The sequence below is a fragment of the Rhinatrema bivittatum genome, chromosome 2, assembly GCF_901001135.1.
Source record: "Rhinatrema bivittatum chromosome 2, aRhiBiv1.1, whole genome shotgun sequence".
In the NCBI taxonomy this organism is placed as follows: domain Eukaryota; kingdom Metazoa; phylum Chordata; class Amphibia; order Gymnophiona; family Rhinatrematidae; genus Rhinatrema; species Rhinatrema bivittatum.
The window spans coordinates 199351727-199378125 of NC_042616.1; the positions used below are offsets into that span (position 1 = coordinate 199351727).

Sequence of the window (26399 nt, forward strand, 5' to 3'; positions counted from 1 at the left end):
TGATATATCAAGGGATACATAAATCCGCAGACGACAATTTCTACAGATGGGCCCAGGAAGTTAAAAACCTAGGCGCTTATATGGCTTTATCGAAGGCTAGGGCGAGATCTTCTGTGGTACAGGGTTTACGGAAGAAGATGATTTTACTATGTTTTTGTGAGGCAGGTAGGGGGGGGTGATGGTCGTAAGAAGGGCATTGATGATGAAGTGATCGGACCATGGTACTGGGGTGATTATAGGGGGATTAGATATTATTTGTGAATTAACAAAGATGAGGTCAAGGGTATGACCTGCTTTGTGTGTGGGTACTGTGATAATTTGATTAAAGCCCAAGGCTTTAAGGGTGTCCAGTAAAATCTCGCAGGCAGGAGTGGCGGGGCGGACATCCACATGGAGATTGAAATCTCCTAGTATAATAGTAGGGAGTTCTGCTTTGATATTGACAGTAAAGTACTCAATGATGGGGGAGGGATCATGCTCAATTAGACCTGGGGGGGCATAGACGAGGCAGACCTGCAAGGATTTGGATTTAAAAAGCGCAATTTCCAGTTTAGGAGGGGGTTGAGAGGTTTGGAGTTTAAGGCTGAGGCTTTTTTTGGCCGCCAGGAGTAGCCCTCCACCGCTCTTTTTTGGCCTTGGGACAGAGAGGATGTCGTAGGTCTTAGTCGGGAGCTGATTTAGGAATACATGGTCTGTGTTCTTTAACCAGGATTCCGTGATGGCACATATGTCGGGGTTGGAGTCCGTAAGCAGGTCGTGTAGTATAGGCCCTTTTTTCTGGATGGATTGAGCATTAAAAAGGGAAATGGCTAGTGTGGTTAGGCCCAGAAATTGTGTGAGAGGTGAGACCATGATGGGCACCCATCCAATACGCCCTCACCCGTCCAACCATGATGGTTGGACGGGTGAGGGCGTATTGGGAGGGGTTTACGCAGTGCGGGGCAGTGACGACTGGGTATGGTGAGGAGACACATATCTGCAGCAGTGAGTAGGGATAGGTGAAGTGAAGGCGGGGAGAGACGAAGATACACTTAAAGCGCAGCTAGTACAATGACGCTAGATATAGAAATAAATGGATGAAAAGGCAGCTATATGGGCTAAAGTAGGCAGTAATCAGATAGCCAGGAATCAGAGTTAACAAGGTTAAAAGGCAATAACAGATGAGAATTCAAGGCGCTATTATTAAGTCAGTGTTATGCTTGTTGCATGTGGCTGGGAGGCCAGACGGTGGAATGGTCAAGTTGCTGTCCTTAAATTTCTATGAAGTGCCCACGAAGAGGCAGGACCTAGAGGGAAAGGAAGCGGTAGAGGAGGTGTGAGTCCTTGGCAGGGTGGAGTTAAGATATTTGGTGATCCTTAGGTGTGTTTAAAAAAAAGTTGGTGCCAGTACAGATCCCTGGGGTACACGTGTATTAAATTCTCTCCATTAGGAAAGCTGACCATTTAAACCTACCCTGTTTCCTATCTTAACCAGTTACCAATCTGTAATAGAATATAATCTCCTGTTCCCTGACTTTATAGTTTCCCGAGGAGTCTCTCATGCATGATTTTATCAGATGTCTTCTGAATATCCAAGGGTACACTGTCAACTAGCTCACTCTTATCTACATGTTTATACTTTCAAAGAATTTTAATAGATGGACAAGGCATGACGTCCCTTTGCTAAAACCATGTTGGCTTTTTCCCATTAAGCTATGCTTATCCTATATGTCCAGTAATTCTTTTCCTAACTATAATTTCTACCATTTTACACAGCACTGACATCAGGCTTATTGGTCTGTAGTTTCCTGGATCACACCTGGAGCCCTTTTCAAAAATTGGCATTTCTTTAGCTACCCTCTAGTCTTCTGATACAGAGACAGATTTTAATGATATGTTACAGATTAATAGGAGCAGATCTGCAATTTCATATTTGAGTTCTTTCATAACTCTGGGGTGAATACCATCATATTCTGAAAATGTATTGCTATTTAGTCTGTTAAATCTAACATATCCTTCAGTTTGACAGTGATGCTTCAGTTTCTCTGACTCACCTTCAAAGAACAGTTCTGGTATGGATATCTCCCCGGGGTATCTTAAATAACCTATAATCAGCATGCAAATATATACCCCACTTTTTTTTTTTTTTATAATTTTTTGAAAATTTTACAAATTTTTATCTTCTACTAAATCATTTAGATCATTTTACGTTCATTTTATTGCTTTATTTTTACTTTATTTTTACACAACCCACATGTAGCCACACATGCATAAAGCTATAAAAATCAACAGCAATGGAAAATGGGGGGGGGGGGGGGGGGGGGGGGAACCTCAGACAACACACCCACTTAATATCAATCTGACATTTTTTTGTGGTGCATGTAGCCTTCCATTGCAGTAGATTTTTATAGCTATATGCTTGTGTGGTTACATGTGGGTTGTGTAAAAATAGAGTAATAAAAGGAATGTAAAGTGATCTAAATGATTTAGTAGAAGATAAAAAATTAATAAAATGTGGGGTGTATATTTGCATGCTAATTATGGGTATCTCCCCAACATTTTCAGTATGTGAAATACTATGAGGGAGCTAATGTGGCTGTGAGCACTGTCATCTTATCTAGAAACTGATAACATTAAAATAAGATAATCTCACTTTAAACATCAATAAAATGCAACTCTTACTGCTATGAAGATGCCCCAGATGTGCCTGAGAGTATTGAAATTGAAGCCTTACAATTCCTTATTTCCTAACGTGTAGCAGATGGACTCAGGACCAATGGGTATAGTGTACTCCTGATAGCAGTTGGAGACGGATCAGATTTCAATCTGACGTCAGCCCTAGCACATATACCCCTGCAGGAAGTGTAGCTCTTCAGTATTTTCCGTCTCCATAGCAGTTAGGGACTCTATGCACGCTCACACAGCGTTAGAGTAATTTTACCAAAGAAATCTTACCTCTACAGACGAGCCCCGCTCTCCTGTGGTGACACCCATTGGGTCCCTCCCCCAGTTGAGAATTCCCGAGGTGATTTCCGTGATCCCTCGGAGGTAAGCCTCGGTCCAGCAGCCGACTCTCGGCGGGGACCTAGCCCCCGACATCAGGTGAGGCTGAGAGGCAGCGGGTGTAACCTCGAGCGCGGCGGTGAAGGTATTTTCCTTCTCCCCCGCAGCGGGAGACCGCCCGGAACGAGACTGGGAAGCGCCGAGACACAAGGTAAGGTAGAAATCTATTTAAAAGTCTCCGAAGCTCGAGGAGACGCAAAGGTCACCAGCTGGGACCAGTGCCACCGGGTTGATCTGCCCTAGCAGGGCTAGACCCTGGTCAGATCCGAGGGTCCTCCCACGTGGAGACCCTCCAAGGTGGTCGCCATATTGTCCACTGGGTCGCCGTCACCATCTTGTTCTGTTCGGCGCTGTTCCAATACGTGCGCACAAATACCTTGTGCGCACAAGCGACGCGCATAGCCATGCACTTACTGTGCCGAGCGCATAACTTCACCCTGTGCGCACAACAGTGCACACATCTACCTGAGTGCGCACCCAACTCACGCGCACAACTTCGCACACCGGAGCGCACAACTGTATTTTACGCGCACAACCCATGGCACCACCGGAAAAGAAACTCAAGGCTCAGGGCCTTTGCCCAGCATGCCACATTAGAGCCGCACAGCAATGGGAGGCCACTGCCCTGTGTATACAGTGGGAAGAGGCCCTAGGGGATTCAACTCATGGCCCTCCCCAGCCGGTACCGGGCTCCAGCCTCTCAAGCAGTACACTGGACCTAGCAGTGCACAGCGACACCCCCTCTCAAACGGGGCTCCCCAGGGACACGGCGCCCCTTAGTCTAGACCCAGCATCTATCTTCTGGGTGGAATTCTTCAAAGGTCTGCATACCTTCGTCCACATGCAACCGGGACCTCCTATTATACTGCCACAGGCTCCACCAGAGGATCTCAACATACCGGGACCCTCTATGACCAGGGAAGTGATCCCACCGCCCAGAAGCCCCACCTACGGGGACACGGACAACTCAGATGAGGATGCAGAACCCCTGGAAGAAGGGGGACGCCCTCTGGGGACAGAGCCCCACCGAACCATGAGATACTTCTTCACCAAGGACGAGCTTCCAGACCTGGTCACACGCAGCTTAAAAGAGCTTGCTATCCCGGGGCACAAGTGCCTCGGGGGAACCTAAGACGAACCCACTATTAGAGGGACTTCGTCAGACCTCCTGCCATTTCCCACTATTACAAGCCATCCAGCAACTAATCGACCTGGAATGGGATGCCCCAGAAACTACATTCAAAGGGGGCCTGGCTCTGGCAGCCATGTACCCTCTGGACCCAGCCGCCAAAGATCTCCTGGCATGTCTGAAAGTAGATGTCATGGTCTGCGCAGTCTTGAAGCGCACTACTACCCTAGTGGAGGGAGGAGCAGCACTCAAGGATGCTCAAGACAGAATCTATCCTCAAACAGTCCTTTGACGTCTCCGCTATGTCTTTACAGATCGCGGCCTGCTGCACCGTGATGACACGCGCCTGCTTAGCACAGACCAGGAACAACACTCCTGGGGAGGCCCTGGAACCAGCTGTATCATTCCTTGCGGACGCCGTTTCTGATCTGGTACGCACAGCAGCTAGAGGAGTGTCATCCGCCGTGGCAGCCAGAAGACAAATCTGGCTCTGAAACTGGTTGGCTGACGTATCCTCCAAAACAAGATTTACAAGGATGCCCTTCAAGGGAACACTCCTGTTCGGAAGCGAACTAGAGAAACAGGCCAACAAATGTGGTGGGTCCCCACTGCCCCGGCTACCTGAGGACAGGAATAAGAGAAACCAGCGATCCTTCCCTCGAACCTCCAGGGGCAGAGGATCACAGCACATATCAAGCGGCCCGCCCTGCAGGCCGGAGCCAGTCCTTTCAAAACAAGCACAACAAAAGGGGAGCCAGCTCGGGCTCAGGCTCCAGCCGCACCCCACAATGAAAATCAGCCGACCCGACTAAAAGAAAAAGCCATAGGGGGCAGACTTGCCCTATTCTACCAAAGATGGGTCGAGATAACTTCGGACAAGTAGGTCCTAACCATCATTCGAGAGGGATAGTACCTGGATTTACACCACCTCACTCCGGACAAGTTTGTGGAATATCCCTGCCACCACCCTTCCAAGAGGATGGCAGTGGAAGCTACACTGACCAGATTGCTAGCCTTAGAGGCCATAACACAACAAATAAATACTGGACATTATTCCATCTATTTTATCGTCCCTAAGAAAGAAGGAATGTTCAGACCCACCCTGAACCTCAAGGCGGATAACTGTCACCTGAAGATTCCTCGCTACCGCATGGAAACCCTACGCTCGGTAATAAGGGCGATACAACCGGGAGAGTTTCTTACATCCCTGGATCTATCGGAAGCCTACCTACACATTCCGATCCATCAAGAGCATCAGCATTTTCTACGCTTCTCGATCTTGTGCCATCACTACCAGTTCCGGGCACTACCTTTCAGGTTAGCCACTGCATCCCGGACGCTCACCAAGATCATAGTGGTGGTGGCAGCAACACTGAGGAAGGAAGGAATCCGCGTGCACCCTTATCTAGATGATTAGCTGATCAGGGCGAAATCCCCAGAGGAAAGCCACCAGGCAACCAAGAGAGTCAAAACTCTACTGGAGAGCCTCGGGTGGGTGGTCAACACAAACAAGAGCTGCCTGCAGCCCTCCCAGTGTCTAGAATACTTGGGAGTCCGGTTCGACACCAGACAAGACAAGGTCATCCTGACACTGACAAGGAGATCAAAACTGTTGACCCAGTTACGAACTCTGTTGAGCGAACTTCGCCCCACAGCATGGGATTACCTACAAGTCCTTGGTCTCATGGCATCCACACTGGAAGTAGTGCCATAGGCACGAGCTCACATGAGACCCCTATAACACTCACTACTATCACGATGGAATCCTCTGTCCCAGAACTACACTGTATGTCTTCAGCTCCCGGACAGAGTTCGGGCCCAACTACGATGGTGGCTACGAGAAGCCCATCTAAGCCAGGGAACGAGACTATCCTCACTAACCTGGATCCTGCTCACCACAGATGACAGCCTACGAGGATGGGGAGCACACTGCCAGGAGGTCAATGGCAATGGAATGAAGAAGAGTCGGAATGGAACATCAATCGCCTAGAAGCTTGGGCAGTCAGACTAGCCTGCCTAAGGTTCGGTCACAGACTCTGAGACAAAGCGGTCAGAGTAATGTCGGACAACGCCACAACAGCGGCCTACATCAACCATCAGGGAGGAACCAGAAGCCAACAGGTGTCTCTGGAAATAGACCTCCTAATGTCATGGGTGGAAGTGAATCTTCAAGAGATCTCGGCCGTCCAAATCGCCAGGAAAGACAACGTCGCTGCGGACTACCTCAGCAGAGAAAGTCTAGATCCAGGAGAATGAAGGCTGTGACCATAGCATTCCAATTGATAGTAAACCATTGGGGAACACCAACCATGGTCCTCCTGGCAAACCGGTCCAACGCCCAAGTACCCAGTTTCTTCAGCCGCAGGCGGGAATCCCAGTCCCAGGGAATCGATACCCTGGTACAGACTTGGCCACAGGAGACTGTTATACGCCTTCCCGCCGTGGCCTTTAGTGGGCGCAATCATTCACAAGATAGAACACCACAGGGGACCAGTTCTTCTAGTGGCCTCAGACTGGCCAAGAAGACAGTGGTACGCAGACATGCAAAGACTGCTGACAGGGAGCCCCCTGCCACTACCCCTACACAGAGACCTGCTCCAGCAGGGACCGATCCTCCATGAGGATCCAGCTCTATTCTCTCTTACGGTCTGGCCATTGAGAAGACTCGCCTAAGGAAGAGCAGATACTCGGGGGCAGTAATTGACATCCTACTCTGAGCACGCAAGTTCTCCACCTCCCTAACATACATAAGGATTTGGAGAGTATTTGAAGCCCGGTGCAACGTCCGTGACATCATACCACGCTCAGTCAAAATTCCTGCGATTTTGGAATTCCTGCAGAACGGCCTACAGAAGGGATTGTCTCTCAACTCCATCAAGGTATAGGTGGCCGCATTGTCATGCTACGGAACCAAGAGCGAGAGCAGCAGCATAGCCCTCTCACCCGGATGTCTCCCGCTTTCTGAAAAGAGTCAAGCAGATCCAACCACCCCTGAAATGGCCGGTGCCCCTTTGGAACCTCAACCTGGTCCTAGATTTCCTAGCAGAAACCTCCTTCAGACCTCTCCGTGGCTTGTCTCTCCGACTATTAACACTGAAGACAGTCTTCCTGCTGGCAGTCTGTTCGGCCCGTCGTATATCCGAGCTACAAGCACTGTCCTGCCGAGAGCCGTTCCTCAGACTCACCCCGGGAACCATCCAGTTACGCACAGTTCCGTCGTTCTTCCCCAAAGTAGTGTCTCACTTCCATCTCAACCAAACCATCTCGCTACCATCACCAGATGAGCATAAGAATTCAGAAGAGGCTCGAAGTCTATGCCATCTCAACGTCTGCAGGCTCATATTCCGATACCTGGAAAGGTCTGAATCAGTACGAAAGACGGACCATCTATTCGTCCTTCACAGTGGGAAGAAGCAAGGGGAAGCGGCCTCACAAGCAACCATAGCCCGCTGGATCAAAGAAGTCATCAAGGTGGCCTACGTAGAAGCAGGCAAGCCACAACCTTTACAAGCCAAGGCCCATTCTACTAGAACCCAGGCAGTGTCCTGGGAGGAAACCAAGATGCTGTTACCCGCCAAGATCTGCAGGGCAGCGACATTGTCCTCCATCCACACCTTCTCCAGGTTTTACCGCCTGGATGTTCAGGCTCAGGAGAACACAGCATTTGCAAGGGCAGTACTATGTGGGTCACGGGCAGCCTCCCACCCGGTTCAGGAGTAGCTTTTATACATCCCATTGGTCCTGAATCCATCTGCTACATGCTAGGAAATGGAGAAATTACTTACCTGATAATTTCGTTTTCCTTAGTGTAGACAGATGGACTCAGCATCCCACCCACGGCTGCCGTTACTCATGGACTTCTCGGGGGATTCACGGGTAAGCCATGCTTTCCTTCAGCTAGGACACCCATCCTATCGGGTGTCGACGTTTCTCGGTTGAGGGCACTGGCGGTCTCCAGCTATAACCAACTCGACCGATTCAAATTTATTAAGTTAACCAAGTTATTCAGTCATATATATATCCACAATGCTTTTCGAGGAGAATACTGAAGAGCTGCACTTCCTGCAGGGGTATATGTACTAGGGCTGACATCAGATTGGAATCTGATCCGTCTCCAACTGCTATCAGGAGTACACTATACCCACTAGTCCTGAGTCCATCTGTCTACATTAAGGAAAACAAAATTATCAGGTAAATAATTTCTCCATTGCTACTCATTAGAAATGTAGCTGTTATTTTTGATGCAACATTATTATTTCAACCCAATACTGCTTAAGTAGTCCAACATTTTTTATAGACTATGTATAGTGTGGCAACTAAGGTCATTTTAGGCATTGGAGGATTTTCAAACTGTTAAAAAAATGCAACGGTACTTGAAGAATTAGGTTATTGCAACTCTGTATTTGTAGGTCTCCATGCCTCTATCTACCCTGCGGGCTTTGCAGATTGTCCAAAATGTGGCAGCATGCCTTGTGGTTTGGGCAGCTAAGATTCGGCATATAACACCAATTTTACAGTCTCTCTTTGATTTCCTGCTTTTTTAGTATGATAGATTCTGCATTGTGTATTCCCCCTATGTATGACGGCAGAAAAAGACCAAATGGTCCATCCAGGCTGCCCAGCAAGCTTCCCTAGATAGCAGCTGCCACTCTGTGCAGGCCACCCCCATGTTTTTTTATACACACGTTCTGTTTCTAGAGTCTGAGTGAATGTAACACCAAAACAGCAAGGAATAAAGGCAATCAGAAACAATAGCATATCCGTCCCTTCTCCGCCCTCCGGCAAGCCAAGGATGCAGACATTGTTACGGCGGTTTCGATTAGTGAGGTCTTCAACGTCTTTATAAGATCACCATCTTGGAAACCACACCTTATAGATGGGAAATGGCCATTTCAGCGTCCTCAGCCTGTTCTAAAAACCCTATGCAGGAGTAAAAGGCACCAGCCTTCGAGAGCTCTGTGAGTTCTGATTTAATCACCTGAGTTGCCTGTGTTGACTCGAAGCATATCTTTAAGTTGTATTAATTTGGCCAGAACTGGATCCGGGGTTGTTTCTCCGAGGTAGGGAGGGTCTTGTTTAGTTTTTTGGGGGTTTTTTGTTTTTGTTTGTTTTTTTTTTTTAATTCAGTTCCAAGGGTAAAAATTGCCTCAGATCTGTTCATTTGGGTGACAGACATGATTTTTCTCTCATTCGGGACCTTGTTAGAAATGTAAAGTTCACCAAATGTTGAGATGTCAACCGATTTATGAAAAAGAAGCTGAGGAGCAAACAGGTCAGGTAGCCATTTTCCCAGAGTTCATGAGCGCCCCCCTCCTACAACAGGGTGGTTCTGTTCCTGCATCCTAAGAAAGTGTTGGACTTCCTTCTTAACCAGTCATTCATCATTCCAACATTTTTTCTCAGAACACGTGTTTACAAAGGTGAAAAGATGCTGTATATTGTGGACAAGCAAGAGAGCCTTGGCCGCCTACATAGAGTGACCTGAAGCTATTAGAAAGTCCACTCAACTTTTTATTTCATTTCAAATCAACAAACTTGGGATTGCTGATTGCATCTCCTATTATGCCCAGGCAGTCTGAATCTGGTGAGCCATGTCAAGATTCATAATATCAGAGCCATGGCAGAAATCTACAACTTGTGATGTGGAGTTCTGTCTGCACATTCATATCACACCATTGTTTAGACAAGGAAAACCTAATGTAACAGTAAGTTTGGATATTCTGTCCAGAGTCTTTTAGAAGTGTAGAGCTCAACTCTCTCTTTCTTACGGCTATTAAGTTCCAGGCTACCCTACAGGTTAAAAACAAAAAAAACTAATTGCCACCAAGTCCCTTTTTTTTTTTCTCCTTTTTCATTCAGGGCAGTCTGTAGCTAGGGATTTCCCATGTGTGAGGACTGCCAATCTTCTTGTCCTTGTGTTCTCAGAGGATAGCAGGATGTTGTGCCTCACAAAACCATCCAACCTCCCCTTGGAATTGGTTTCAAGTCATAGCTGTATCATGGACTTAGGAGACCCGCATGGGATGCAAGGGAGTGAATAGGACTGCATATGCCCAGTAGATCATGCTCAAAGCTTCTAGAAACTTTGAAGTCAAATTTCTTTGCTGGACTCCATCTGATGATGTCACACATGTCTGAGGACTGACATCCTGCTGTCCTCAGAATACTTAATACGAGTAAGTATCTCTATGTTCAGTCCTCCAATGCCATATGATCTTATGTTACCTTGATTGAGGGAGGATTGTGCCAGCATTAGATGTGATAAGACAGTAGTTGACGGCTTTTATAATAAAGGTAACAGAACTGAGTGTTATGCTTACATTGTCATGTGAATTCAACTGTTTGAGGAGCTTAACATTTTTTAGACTAAGAACTTTACTAGGAAAATGAGGCTACAGCCATGAACATTTTCTACAGAAATTATTTCATGAAAGGCCTTGGTTTAAGACAGGCCTTACATGAATTAATTTCTGAAAATTAAAATGACGGGTGGAGGGCAGTATATGACCACTGATTTTTTCCTATGGAATGTTATTTTAATGTGCTGTTTTATGATTAGTAGCATTCTTACGTGTTTTTGTTATGGATGTTTTAACTGTAAAATGCTTTGATCTATGGACTATGCAATATATAAGCAATTTTAAATAAATAAAATACATCTAGTATTGGATAGTTAGTTTGTTATCATTAACCCATGGTATGTTTTGCTGAGGGGTTTGTGGCTACTTGTGGAGGGTGAGTACTCGGGGCTGTAGGCGACGTTAAGACAGTTACCCAGGAGCATCGGGATGTGTGTTAATTTCCTGATGCTCTTGGTGGAAGTTAGCTGCAACTCATGAGTTGTAGCTAACTTCAAATTAAATAACATGGTTTGCTATTTTTTTTTAGCAAGTCATGTTATTTGATTTGCACCGTTTAGAGTATTTATGAACTAATCAGCTCATTTAAATACACACAGTGCTGGGGCCAGATTAATGCAAGGTATTTTAAATACTTGTGTTATCCACGCATTAAGCCATTTACTTCCTGGAAAACAGTGTTTGTTGTATGGTAAATGGTTTAACATAGTTCTGTGAATGAGTCCCTAAATTTGCTATTCTTTTCAAGCATATTTCATGTTTGTTTCCTTATCTTTTTTATTGGTAGTCTGATGTCATTCATCAGAGTGTATTTGAATTGATTCATACTGAAGACAGAGCAGAATTTCAGCTTCAGCTGCATTGGGCATTAAACCCTTCACAAAACACAGACTCTGGACAAATATCTCAAGGTAAGAATCTTTAACTGTTATCGCAGTCTCATAACTACAAAAGGTGTTTAACTAGATAGCTCGTGTGCGGCAATACTTGAGACCTGGGTTTCATTCCCATATATGGCTTCTGCCCATTTGTCTATCAAGAGTTGGGTATAGTGGCTATAGAAAAGCTACAGCCCCTTCCAAAATGTTTACTTTTCATTGCAGCCTGAAAGTAAAATACACAGAATCATTGTTTATGCCATATATCCACACATTCTACCTCATAATTACCAAGTGAAAAATATACAGTTGTGCTCATAAGTTTACATATCCTGGCAGAATTTGTTTCCTAGCATGTAACCAGTTGGACTCAGGACCAATGGGTTATGCTCCCCTGCCAGCAGATGGAGACGGAATCAGATTTCAAAGCTGACGTCACCCTAGATACACCCTTGCAGTGACCTCAGTCTTTCAGTATTTTTCCATCTCCAGCAGATGGTGGACATACTATGGGGATTGCCATACTTTTTGGAAGGAGAAATTCTACATTTAAACTGGAAAAAAACTGAGCACCGCTTTCCTGTGGTGATACCTAAAGGCCTGAGGTGATTTCCGAGATCCGGTTCCCAGCTTGGACTTTGCTGCTTAAGCAGCTGAAAGGTAGTGGGTGCAGGAAGCCAAGCGCGGCAGTGATAGCCAAAGCACTCTCCCCCCACAGCCAGAGACCATCTCTGTATTCAGCTGGTAAGCGCTGAGCCCAGGTAAGTTTAAAAAATAAAAAAATAAAAAAAGAGAGAGATTTACCTCCTGATTCAAAGACATTTGGGGGGTTTTGATAAGACTTCCTCTGTTCTTATAGCTCAGCGCGCTGTACAGACGTCATTCCCTATCCTGTTGGGGTAAGAGAAAGTGGGCTTCTGAGCGGGTTGAGCGGCCCCTCAGTGAGCTAGGCCCCACTTAAGGCTTGGTCAGCATATCGCATGGTAGTTCAGCACCATCTTGCACACATCTTTGTGCATGCCGTATTGCCTGCCATAGAACGTCAGTACGCTCAGTACGTCGGCTATGCTCATAATATCGCACTGTACGTACACGCACAACCTAAGCAGAGCAGAATACAGGTAAAGCTAGGCGCACAGGCTGTGCGTGTGCCTCACCAAGTCCCGCCTAGTTGTCCGAAATCTGTGCGCATGGAAATTTTAAGCACAAGCCAACAGAACACACAGTTACTGCCATCAATGGCTCCGGCAGCCAAGAAGCTTAAGCGCCTTTCCCTCAGCGCTGCTTGTCATATTAGGGCTTCACAGTCTGACCTGGATTCCAACTTATGTCAGCACTGTGAGGAAGCCCAGGGAGAGTTGGCCTTCCTGGACTTTGCTAAGCCCAGCTCCTCCCATTCAGAGGATGGGTTAGCCATAGCCTTAACTGGAAGTACCACGGATCGGAGTACCTCGGGACTGGGTCATCCATGGGAGAGGGGAAATTCAGCAGCAACTACCCCAGTACCTCCTGGGCTAGGCATGGATCCGTCTGCCTTCTCTTGGGTGGAATTTTTCCAAAGCCCTCAAGCCTTTGTACAGGCGCAGTCTTGCTACCTCACTTGCCCCTGTCCGGATGGAACCTCAGACGGTAATCATTCTCTCTCCTAGTCCTATCGGCAGACCTTGAGGCATGCCTCACCTCACCAGGGGTATTCCTGGCAGGGATCCAGACAGCACGGACAAAGAGGAAGATATGGATTCCTTGGAAGATGGTGAAATTCCCCCTGGTTTAGAACCGTATCCGACCATGTTATGGTTTTTCCATACAAACGAATTGCCGGCCCTGGTTTCCCAGACCCTGAAGATGCTGGGAGTTCCTGGGGCAGACTCTGACGGAACCAAAGAAGAACACCATTCTGATTTCCCTACAGAAAGCCTCTTGCTACTTTCCAGTACTGGAAACCATTCAGGAGTTGATTGACCTGGAATGGGATGCCCAGAAGCAAGTTTTAAAGGGGGGATGCGCGTTAGAAGCTTTAAACTCACTGGATCCAGCAGTGAGAGCATTTGCATTTCCCTAAAGTGGATGTGCTGGTCTGTGCTGTCTCTAAGCGAACAACTATCCCAGTGGAGGGAGGAGCGACCTTAAAAGATGTGCATGATAGATGGATGGAGTCCATCCTTCAACAGGTCTTTGATGCACTAGGAATGATCTTACAGATTGTTTCTTGTTGTGCTCTGGTAGCTCATTCATGCCACCCACTTTCTCAAGAGGTGGATGACAGGGGGGGAGGTGAATTCAAGAGCGATTATGTAACCCGCTGCCTTTTTAGCTGACATGGGCTCTGATCTGATCCATACTTCGGCCAGAGGAGTGGTCTCAGTGGTGGTGTCCAGAAGACAGCTATGGCTGCAGATTTGGTCAGCAGATGCAATCTCCAAGGCAAATCTTACAAAGATGCCCTTTAAAGGATCACTCTTTTCGGAAGTGAATTGGAAAAGCTGGCCAGTAAATGGGGTGAATCTCCAGTTCCTCCGCTACCAGAAGATAAGAGAAAGCAGTTACAGCACCCCTTGCCTATGAGGGATCAATCCAGGGGCTCCCAATGCTTTCGCCCCTACAGAAACTTGACATTTCAGAGGTCTCTGTCCTTTGCGAGGTTTCAGTCCTTTTGTAGTCGACAGCCCAAGAGAAGGGAAGGCTCAGGTTTGTCCCGAACCCGCCCAGTGAAAATTTGCCGACCCACCCTCGGAACGAGGAGAAAGGGGGTTGACTGTCCCTCTTCCACCAGAGGTGGGTAGAAATTACTTCGGACAAATGGGTACTGGAGGTCATATGAGAAGGATATGCTCTGAAATTTCACAGCATTGCTCGGGACATATTCATAATGTTTCCTTGCCCCTCCCAGCACAAAAAGCAGACAGTGGAGACTACTCTTTTTTAAAGCTCCTCAGGGCTATGAGGGCTATAATCCCAATACCTGTGTCCCAGGAAAATACGGGGCATTATTCCATCTATTTCACCGTTCCAAGAAGGAAGGTTCCTTTTGCCCCATCTTGGACCTCAAGAATGTCAACTGACATCTACGAGTGAATCATTTCCGCATGGAAATCCTATGCTCCATTATAATGGCACTACAATCAGAAGAGTTCTTAACCTTCCTGGACCTTTCCGAGGCCTACCTACATATTCCAATCCGTCAAGAACACCATCATTGCCTACGCTTTGCGGTACTGGGTCGCCATTATTATTTCTGGGCTCTGCCCTTTGGCCTAGCCACTGCCCCCTGAACATTTTCCAAGATTATGGTGTTCATAGCGGCAGCATTGAGAAAAGAAGGAATCTTGGTGCACCCATACTTGGATGACTGGTTGATCCAGGCCAAGTCTGTGGAAGAATGTCTCTGGGTGACATCCTTGCTTCAGGAGCTCAGTTGGGTTGTAAACTTGGACAAAAGCAGTCTTAAGCCATCCCACCCCTTGGAGTATCTGGGAAGTCCGGTTTGATACAAAGCAGGGCAAGGTCTTCTGACCACGCGGATAAGGAAATTGATGTCCCAAATGCGTCAGTTGATAAGCACGATGCGCCCGAAGTGTGGAGCAATCTTCAAGGTCTCAGTTTGATGGCAGCAACCCTGGAGATAGTGCTGTGGTCAGGGCACACATGCGACCACTTCAACGCTCACTATCGTCATGTTTGGAACCTGCAGTCTCAAGACTATTCGATTTGACTACACTTACCGATGGGAGTATGCTCTCAGCTCCAATGGTGGCTACAGGAAGTTCATCTGAGCAGGGGTGTACTCATGTCCTCTCTGAACTGGCTGGTCCTCACAACAACTGCGATCCTCCAAGGCTGGGGAGCTCACTGTCCGGAAGAGGCCATCTGGAACATCCAACCACCTGGAAGCCCAGGTAGTCAGATTGGTGTGTCTACAATTCAGCCACAGACTCCAGGGTCAAGTGATCCATGTAATGTCAGACAACGCAATGGCAGTAGCTTACATCAACTGCCAGGGTGGAACCAAGAGCCAGCAAGTGTCACAGGAGAAAGATCTCCTTATGCAATAGGCAGAAATACATCTACAGATGATCTCAGCTTCCCACCCACAGGAAAAGACAATGTCAGAGCAGACTTCCTAATCAGGGAGAGTCTGGATCCAGGAGAGTTGGGGTTGTCAGCCAAAGCCTTTCAGCTGATAGTAGATCGCTGGGGCCTCCCATCCATCGACCTGCTGGTCGCATCTCGCAATGTAAAGGTTCCCAGATTCTTCAATTGCAGAAGAGATCAGTGGTCCCTGAGGATCGATGCTCTCATTCAGACCTGGCCAGAAGAAGAGTTGCTGTACGCCTTCCATCCGTGGACCCTGCTCGGCAGGGTCATTCGCAGAATTGAACACCACAGGGTATTAGGTCTACTAGTAGCTCCAGACTGGCTCAGCTGCTCATGATATGCGGACATACGGAGACTCCTGGTGGAGATCCCCCCTGTGCCTCCCACCATGCAGGAACCGGTCCTTCATGAGGATTCGACTCTATTCTGTCTTACGGTCTGGCCCTTGAGAGGGCTCGCCTGATGAAGTGAGAATATTCTGTGGCAATAATTGCCACCTTACTCTGCGCTCGGAGGTTCTCTGTCACTAGCGTATGTGCGGGTCTGGAGAGTGTTTGAGGCCTGGTGTGAGGAATGTGGTGTCCCTCCCCTTTGGAGAGTCAAAATCCCACTAATTCTGGAATTTTTGCAGGATGGCTTGAGTAAAGGTTTGACCCTTAACTCCTTGAAGTTCCAGGTAGCGGTTCTCTCCTGTTTCAGGGATGAGGTGAACGGAACCCGCCTGTCAGTTCATCCAGACATAGCCCGTTTTCTGAAAGAGGTGAAGCACCTCTGGCCACCTCTATGGTGGCTGGTTCCCTTGTGGAATCTTAATCTAACATTAGAATTTTTGGCAGGACCCTCCTTTTGGCCACTGCACAGTCTTTCCTTGCATTTATTAACCTTGAAAATGATGTTCCTGGTGGCTGTATGTTGTGTAGGTATTGTCATGTTGGGAACCGTTCCACCGGATGACTCCAGGAGCCGTTATAGCTTTGTACCATTCCATCCTTCTTGCCCAAGGTAGTCTCGCAGTTTCATTTGAATCAGTCCATTTCGTTGCTATCCCTAGATAAGCACAAGGACGTGGAAGAATACCGCCTCCTCCGTCATTTGAATGTCGGTAGACTTTCCGTGTGGTATCTGGAAGTTTCAGAACTGGTCTGAAAGATGTCCTTCACGGTGGAAGGAAGCGGGCTACCATAGCTCGCTGGATTAAGGAGGTAATCACAGGAGTCTAGGTGGAGGCAGGAAAGCCACTACCTTCTCAAGTTAAAGCTCATTCCACTAGGGCTCAGATGGTCTAATGGGTGGAAGTTAGACTGCTGTCTCCTGCCTATATCTGCAGAGCAGCAATGTGGTGGTCCTTGCACACTTTGTCCAGGTTCTATCATCTGGTCGTACAAGCCCGAGAGGGTCAAAGTGAGTGTATGACAATTTCCCAAGCACTCCACAATTCTGACCTGTATAATAGTGTGGTAAGAAGGAAGTCTACTCAAGAAAGCACGCCTTGAATCTCATTTGAAATATGCAAAGGAACCCTCAGGGTCTTCTGTTGCTGTCTTTCAAAATGTTTTGCGGTCTGATGAAACTAAAATATAATTTTTTGGCTGATGCAAAGTGTTAAGTTTTATGCAAACCCAGCACATCACCCAAAGAACACTGTACCTACTGCGAAGCATGGTTGGCAGGAGCATCTTGTTATGGAAATGCTTCTCATCGGTAGGGACTGGAGCACTTGTCAGGCTTGAAGGGAGAATGAATAGAAAATACTACAGAAACATCTTTGAGGAAAACATGCTACCCTCTACAAGAAAGCTCATAGTGGAATGGAAGGTCACCTTTCAGCATGACAAACCACCTGAGGGTCACAGCCAAAGCTACATTGGCGCAGCTAAGGAACTAATAGATAAATGTCCTGGATTAGCCCATTCAGAGCCCTGACATCAATCCAATCGAAAATCTTGTGTTATGACTTGAAGATCGTGGTCCATAAATGTTCCCCGAGGAACTTGACAAAGCATGAATAGTTTTGAAAAGAAGAATGGCCTCATATTGACAAATTGTGCAAAGTTGGTACAGACCTATCCCAATAGACCCACAGCTGTAATGCTGCCAAAGGGGCTCCTATCATGTATTGATTCGGGGGGGGGGGCAGAAGTTATCCAGTTGTTGGATTTCAGTTTTGTGGGGCTTGGGAAATCCCACCAGCTCTTCTGTTGTTGGTGACTCCGTTTGTTTGGTTCTATTTTTATTATTTTGCTTTTTGCACTGGTGGGAGCCTGGGGAGCGCCACAAACGTCTGCTGCTATGCCTCAGTTTTTTTTTTTGGGAGTGTGTGTGTTTCCTTTGTGCTGGTGGGGCCCGGGAAATCCTGACCAGCCCTTCTGCTCCCTGCACTTCTGTTCTTCTTTTTGTTGTGCTGGTGGAGCCTGGTAAACTCTACCAACCTTTCTGGTGCTGGCACCTCTGCTACACGTACTGGCCCTGTGATACAGACATTGGGGCTCCTCCCTTGCTGCCTTTAGTCCTCTTCCCCCTCCCCCTCCCCTCCCACCCCCAGTTCTGGGTGAAGTCGTTACATCATGCATGTGCAGACATGATGCAACGATTACCCAGAGCCCCTAATATTTTTATAATAGATATTTTAATTTGATTGACCCCCATTACATTTAGTATCATAATGATTTATAAAATGGGACCATATCATTACAAACAGCTTGCGAGAACTAAGAATATAATACAAATACATAAGAACCAATTACAGGTAAGCAATTATGCAAGCAATTATGCTATACTATTAGTTGGACAGATCTTAAAAGTATATATTTGTGCAACTCTATTCACTTTTTGCTATGTATTATCACTTTCTTATAAAAACAATCTGAAGTCCTCAGAAACCGAGTATTTGGATTTTTAGGGGTAAAAAGTTTTTATGTAAGCATGTATTCTAGAAATCACTGTGGCAGTAGATATATATAGCTGGTGTCCTTTTGCATCAGGTAAGATGGAGTTCCCGTTGCAGATAGCAACGCATTTTTTTTTGTTTTTCATGTTGCCCTGGTTCCTGGTGTCAGGGGGTTAATTAATATATGAAATACATTTGAACTAAAGCTTTCTCTATTCATACATAAAAGGTTTCCACTTTACACATGGGACTTTTCCATCGTCCAGTGATGCTTCATAAACAAAGTTAATCCATAATGGGTTTTTATTTTGATAGACTCAGTTCTGAGTATTGACTGGCCATTTCTGATAAAAGAAAATCATTGTACCATCCTGATTCCATAATTCAGGTATATACTTTTTATTCAAAAAGAAAATAGTCTGAAAACAAAAAAGGGACCTAGGAAAGAGAGATGGAGAAGCAAAACAAAGCTAAGAATCAGGCAAATTGATATTTGGAGACATAATTACTGCTCAAAAGTCCCTAAACAGCATCTTTATAGAGGATTTTCATGCTTTCTGGCTTGAATACTCTATGGCAGCTTTTGAAGGATAGAAGTAACAATATTAGTTTTCAGAGTTAACAAGTTGAACCAAAAACAGTTAAACAAATTTGTTTTCTGTAAATGTGTTTTTCATAGATAGCAAGATGAATTAGCCATGACATGGGTAACGTCATTTGATGGCACTGAACAGATCCTTCCCTTCTCCTAGCTAGTAAAGCTTCCCACTTGGGCATTGCCCTGTGAACTTCTTCAGTTGATTTTAGAGCTAAATCTAGATAGGTAGTTGGCAGATATTTAGTATGTCTAATTCATTCTGCTATCTACGAAAAACACAGTTTACGGTAAGCAAACTTGCCTTTTTAGTTGATAAACAGGGTTGAATTAGTCATGACATGGGGGAGTCCCAAGTTGAGGGTTGCAGCAGAGCATTTATTGAATAAGCAGTCCAATCTCTACAATGGAGAATAAACTACTGAATGAACATGCTGCACAAAAACTGCTTGTCCAAATTTGTCACTCCCTGAGAGGTTTTGTAGACAATAATGGGACATAAAGGTGTGTATTAACAACCAAATTGCAGCTTTGTAGATATCTTTGAGAGGTATGCTCACAGGTGAGCAATGGATGAGGCCATAGCTCTAACTTGTTGAGCTTTGGAGTCTGTCATTTGTAAGTTTGCTGATGTTTTGCAGTGTTGAATTCAATCTGCTATCCAGTTAGACAATCTATACTTAGTATTTACTTAACTGCTATGCCCAGTCTGTTAGGATTGTAAGATATAAAAAGTAAAGCCTGATAATAGGCTGCATTCTTTTTATAGAGGCCAAGGCACTTTTGTAGTCTAAGCTATGAAAGAATTTCTCACCTTCATGTGGTCTTGGGAAGAAAGTAGGCAATATGATGGACTAATTAATATGAAAAGTGTATACAACTTTTGGCAGAAACTTTAGGTTGATGTAGAGCATCACCCTGTTGTAGAAAAATGGGATATATGTTGGATAATGAGCTAATGTCTGAAGTTCATTGACTCTTCTGACTGATGGTATTGCTACAAAAAATATTACTTTCTACATTAAATCCTTAAGAGAAACTAACTCTAATGGTTCAAAGGGTGGCTTCATTAATTGATAGAGCAACATTCAAATCCCATGGTACAGATGGATTCTGCACTGGAGGTTTAATTTGCAATAAGCCTTTTATAAATCTTGATACCAGAAGATGACTTGATATAGGCTTACTGTCAACTTGAATATAAGCCGCTATGATACTGAGATGTACTCTTATTGACAATGTGGCCAGGCCTGAATCGGAGAGAGCAAGTAATTTAGTGAATGCTTGCGTTTACACGAGAATGAGTCTAAGGCATCATGTTGAAACCACATGGAGAATCTTTTCCAGTTAAAGTAGTAGGCTCTTCTAGTTGAACGCTTGCTGGCAGACACTATTATGTCTTCAGTCTATCTAAGTAAAGAGAGATCTGCGATTACTGAACATTCAAGATCCTAACCATTAGGTTGAGGGATGGGAGGTTTGGGTAGAGTAGACAATATTCTTGAGCTAGTAAGCCTGGATCTGTTCCCAGATGAATCAGAGGGCTGCTGGAAAATTGTATAAGATATGCAAACCAAATCTGCGTGGGCCATACTGGAGATATGATCAGTTAAGCTTGATCCTTCAGCACTTTCTGCATTGTTCTGGCTATCGGTGGAATCAGCAGAAAAGTTTTCCAGTTGAGCAGGAAAGCACCTTAAGCTGACATGAGTTTGCTGGGTAAAATAGAGCAAGACTTCTCTAGTTTTCTGTTCTATTATGATGTGAATAGGTCAATAATTGGAAGAACCCAATAAGCTGAATAGTTTGTTAGCTGCTATTTGTTGCAGAGTGTGCTGCTACTACAGCTAGGCACTTAGGGAAGACCATCGGGGCATACTTTGTGTTGATATTGTGGAGTCCATCCTGGGGAGTACTTTGTATTTATAATGGGAAGAGTGTAATCTGAAAAGAAGATATGCATTGTTTAGGTACAATGTGTATATCCATTCCCACTTTTGAAAGTAGGGAAGAATTGTTTTGAGGAATTCATTTTGAATTTCTCTGAGTAGATGCTTGTTCAGGCTTCTCAGATCCAGAAACAGACGGGTTTCTTGGGTATGAGGAAGTATTGAGAGTAGAATCCCTGTCTATGCTGGAATGCAGGGATCAGCTCTATTGCCTGCTGTTGAAGAAGCGATTCAGTTTCCAGACGGAACTTAAAGTGAGATGGATCCAGATTAAAAGCCAGACAATGAGGTAGCCTGGAAAAACGCAAATGGTATCCTGATTCCACAATTTTGAAAACCCATTTGTCTCTTATTGTTTTGTGCTGCTGCTCCAAAAAGGCCTGGATTCTTGCGCTGACTGGACAGAGCTGTTGGACTTCCAAATAGATCATAAACTCTGTCCAGGCTTCAGCTGAACTTGTGCTGCTTTTGGTTGAGGGCGCTCATACTGTCAGAAAAAACTTCAGAGAATAATTTTTTTTCTTTATTAAAGTCTTTATTCATTTATAATTCTATTCATTGTACATTTACCTGGATTCTGAACATCGGGTGAACTCTCTTTCACATAAAATTAATCAAGTGGAAATGCAAGAGCCTGAACCCTCAAACACCAGTGTGCCTGTACAAAAGAGAAGTTCCCAACCCAGGTGGTTTACATATTTATTCATTTAGTTAATTATGATCACAATTCTCTAAAAGCTTCATGGTGCTTACCAGCTGTTCTAATTATAGTTTCCTTCAGCCTTAGTGAGAAGTACTGTCAGGTGTTTTTTTTTTCTTTGTACCAGTAATAACCAGTAATTTATTTGGAAAGTTGTTATACATCCTGTCCAGTATCCTCATGTAGGCAATCGGTAGCCTATACAGCAGAGTGAACGTCATTGTAATCAGTGTTGAGCGATTTGAATGTGGAAAAATTCATTGTGTGTCTCTGTTGCAGTGCTTAGTATATTTCAAGTCAGTTCTGTTTTAAATTCAATCTGGATCACTTAACAGTGTAGATGAAAGCATCCTAGTGTAAATGAGTCATGGCTTAGTTCTGCACTTAATTTAGATTACAGCTGTTATATGAAGGCATATTTTTCTGGGGTGGCTTCACTGTAGAGGGCAAGAGCATTCCAAGAACCCCCAAGATTAAAATATTTTAACAGTCCAGAGCAACTAGCAAATGTGTTAAAGGATATGGTGATACCTAACAGTGTCAAATGGATGGGTTGCTGGAAGGTAAAGAATTATTTTATGCTAAGTATTTCTAATTTCTTTATAATTTAGTTTTCATATTCAAGTAACTGGTAACTGAAATGCAGGCTGAAGAGTATAAAGGATCTGTGATACTTCATATACATTGATATATTATTTGGAACAGTTTTATGCTTACCATTGTTTGTGTGCAATTCTGGTCACCACATCTCAAAGATATAGTTGTACTGGAGAGAGTGCAGAGAAAGGTGACCAAAATAAGGGGCATGAAACGGCTCCTTTATGAGGAAAGGCTAAAGAGGTTAGGGCTGTTCAGCCTGGAGAAGAGACTGCTGAGGGGGGATATGAAAGGACTTGAGCAGGTAAATGTAAATCAATTATTTACTCTTTCAGATAATAGAAGGACCAGGGGGGCAATCCATGAAGCTAGCAAGTAGCTCACTTAAAACAAATCAGAGAAAATTATTTTTCACTCATAATTGAGCTCTCAAATTCATTGCCAGAAGATGTGTTACAGCAGTTAGTGTAACTGGGTTTACAACAGATTTGGCTAAGTTCCTAGAAGAGAAATCCATAAACTGCTATTAATCAATAAGGAATAGTGACTTGGGATTTATTTAATGTTTGGGTACTCGCCAGGTACTTGTCACTTGGATTGGTCACTGGTGGTCAAAGGATAGTGAGCTTGATGAACCCTTGGTCTGACCCAATATGGCATATTTTATGTTCTTACGAAATGTTGGAAAGAATTAGATAAAAGGCATTGATGTCTGTCTGTCTAGTCTCAAAAAAAAAAAAAAAACAAATTGAAAAAATTTGATATACAGGAAGAAAATCTGAATCTGAGAAGTTTGAAAACCAGAAACATCAGGACAGTTATATCAGAGAACCGAGCTTCCAAAAATAAATCTTAATAGTTTTTTATGGAAATCAGTTAGAAGCTGCACAGTGTTGACCAGTACTCCATTCCAAAACAAACTCTTGGCTCCCCCCCCCCCCCCCCTCCAAAAAAAAAAAAAAAAACCACCCACACGCTCACACTCATATTTCCAGCACTTTAGCACAGAATCACACAGGCAGAGAGAGGGAAAAAAATAACTGAAGCAACTGGCAAAGGATGGTACCTAAAGCCACCTTCAGGGCCTTCTTTTCTTCTCCATAAAGTACACACACATCACAGCTACCGTGCTCTCACGCACCTACACTTAAACTACCCTCTCACACATTTGCCTGCATTTACACCACCACACACACAGATAAGGAAAATAACTGACAGAGCTGACACAGGATGGTGCCAGTATGTGCCTTCCAAGCCACCTCTCACCATTCTTAGCTCTCACACAAACGCACGTATCCCCCACGTACACATACATCTTCCCAACTATATCACTTCACAAACCATCCACAACTCCACCCACACACATGCAGCCACACCTCAAACAAGCACAATCCCACACACGACCTTTACCCATTCATGGCATTTATAGCCCCCAAATATACCTCCTGCACCCCAAACTACAACATTCACACGCCTCATATGCACACACATCCCCACAACTCCACCCCATACCTACATACACAGCCATATCCCCAGAAAATGTACTTCGTACCACCCCCATATCTCTCTACCCATCTAAACCACACATAGCCTTCCTCACAACTACACACACCTCCATATCCCCCAAACATACCTCATATATCCATACCTCCCCCAAACACCCTGCCATAAATATATCCCTTCCCAAATACACACATATACCACATGTATGCACACAGATTCCTACACCCATCTGCACATCACACGCTCATCCTGCACATTCCCATCTCATAAGAACATAAGAAGTTGCCATGCTGGGTCAGACCAAGGGTCCATCAAGCCCAGCATCCTGTTTCCAACAGAGGCCAAACCAGGCCACAAGAACCTGGCAATTATCCAAACACTAAGAAGATCCCATGCTACTGATGCAATTAATAGCAGTGGCTATTCCCTAAGTCAACTTGATTAATAGCCGTTAATGGACTTCTCCTACAATAACTTATCCAAACCTTTTTTGAACCCAGCTACACTAACTGCACTAACAACATCCTCTGGCAACAAATTCCAGAGCTTTATTGTGCGTTGTGAAAAAGAATTTTCTCCGATTAGTCTTAAATGTGCTACTTGCTAACTTCATGGAATGCCCCCTAGTCCTTCGATTATTTGAAAGTAGAAACAACCGAGTCACATCCACTCTTTCAAGACCTTTCATGATCTTAAAGACCTCTATCATATCCCCCCTCAGCTGTCTCTTCTCCAAGCTGAACAGCCCTAACCTCTTCAGCCTTTCCTCATAGGGGAGCTGTTCCATCCCCTTATCATTTTGGTTGCCCTTCTCTGTACCTTCTCCATTGCAACTATATCTTTTTTGAGATGCGGCGACCAGAATTGTACACAGTATTCAAGGTGTGGTCTCACCATGGAGCGATTATAAAGGCATATATATCAACATCCTCCTCCCTCCACACCCACCAATCCACTTAGACACACAATCCCTCAAAATTCCTCAACACCCTTGTGTTCACACATTCCACACATCACAAACATACCCCCCCCACACACACACACACTTAATACTCATCCACAGTGTCACAGAGAGAGAGAATAACTGACACAGTTGATCAAGGATGGTTCCTTCCAAGGTACCTCCTCTCACACATCTTTTCTAGAAATGTATGTTAGAAAAGGGAGTGAATGTTTGAGTAGGTGTGGAGAATTAAGTCTGCATAGGGAATGGGAGCAAAGAGGACAAATTCATCAAATTTGTTATATGGGAAGAAAATGTCAATATTTCTGAAGAGTTTGAAAACTGGAAGCATTGGGTCAGTATTTTTGGCTGTTTCCCAAAAAAACTCCCAATTGCTTTCTTTGGGAAACAGCCTTCAGAATCCAAACATACACCTGCCCCTGTCCTCCCCTCACTTTTGCAGCAGTTTGGCCCAGAACAACACAGGTAGATGAAGATGGGGAAAAATAACTCAAATAGCTGTTGAAGGAAGTCACTAAAGGTTGTCTTCAAAGCCACTTCCCCCATACTTCTAAAGACAAAAATACAAATATACAGTACTCCCATTCCCTCACAGATGCCTATACACCTATGTATCAGCACACACACACTCGCCACAGACACATTTCCACGCAAACACCCCCACATACGTACATACAACCCCATATACACATGCATATCCAACCACCAAAATGTTGAGGAAATGGTTCATGCCACAGTGTTGAACTGTATTGAGTTAGCTAGTACTGAATTGTTTTGAGCTACTAGGGCAGAAGTACCAACTCTGAACCTCGAGAGTCACAAGCAGACCAGGTTTTCAGATATCCACAATGATTATGCATGAAATAGATTTGCATACAGTGGAGGCAGTGCATGCATATTATTTCATGAATATTCATTACGGATATCCTGATATCCGGATCTGTTTGTGACTCTTGAGGACCAGAGTAGGCTACCCCTATACTAGGGCTTCCGTACTGCTCTGTATACGTATTTCCTGTTTCTCCCAGGGCAAGCAGGATGGTAGTCCTAACATATGGGTGACATCATCACATGGAGCCCTGTCACGGAATACTTTTGTCAAAGTTTCTAGAACTTTGACTGGCACACTGAGCATGCCCAGCATGCCACCAACCCCGTGGTCACATGGGGTCCCCCTTCAGTCTCCTTTTTTTTTTTTTCCAATGCAGCAAGTTGCCTTGCGGTTAGGAGCTCTGTGAGAAATGTCCTCACACCTTTCCTCATGGAAAAACCCGAAGTTTGTCTTCCTATTTCACCCTCACCGGGGTCCCCCATCGCGTTCCGTTCCCTCCGCTCGGAAAGTGCTTTTCCCACGATTTGCGGTTGGTTCCCGGCGGCATTCCTCTCGATCTTACAAACCCCAGGGGCTGGTTTTATATTTTGCAGCATCAGAAAATGTGCCATGATGTGAATATATTTACATAGTCGGCAGTCTTTGCAACTTAAGAAATTTTTAGAAAAGAAGCCAGTTAGTTTGAAAATTGGTTAACAGCTATAGTTACTGAAGCAGCAAAAGTGCTAATAAGAGTGTGGGATAAGAGTATACCACACATCTCTCGGTAGGAAGAGCATAAAACATTGCAGAGAAAAATGCCAATAGAAAAACCCACATTTACTGCAGCTAGACTCAGTTGCTTCCAGTTGGAAAAACTTGAGCCAGAG

The 26399-nt window shown here is 44.9% G+C and overlaps 1 protein-coding gene across 1 annotated transcript in view; it reads left to right on the forward strand.

The window, feature by feature from the left end:
• Positions 1 to 26399, forward strand: part of AHR (aryl hydrocarbon receptor) — a 291464-nt gene that overhangs the window by 148208 nt on the left and 116857 nt on the right. Inside the window, exon 5 of the mRNA XM_029589033.1 lies at positions 11318 to 11441. Within this exon, the coding sequence (XP_029444893.1) occupies positions 11318 to 11441 (124 nt within the window). The remainder of the gene's footprint in view (positions 1 to 11317; positions 11442 to 26399) is intronic.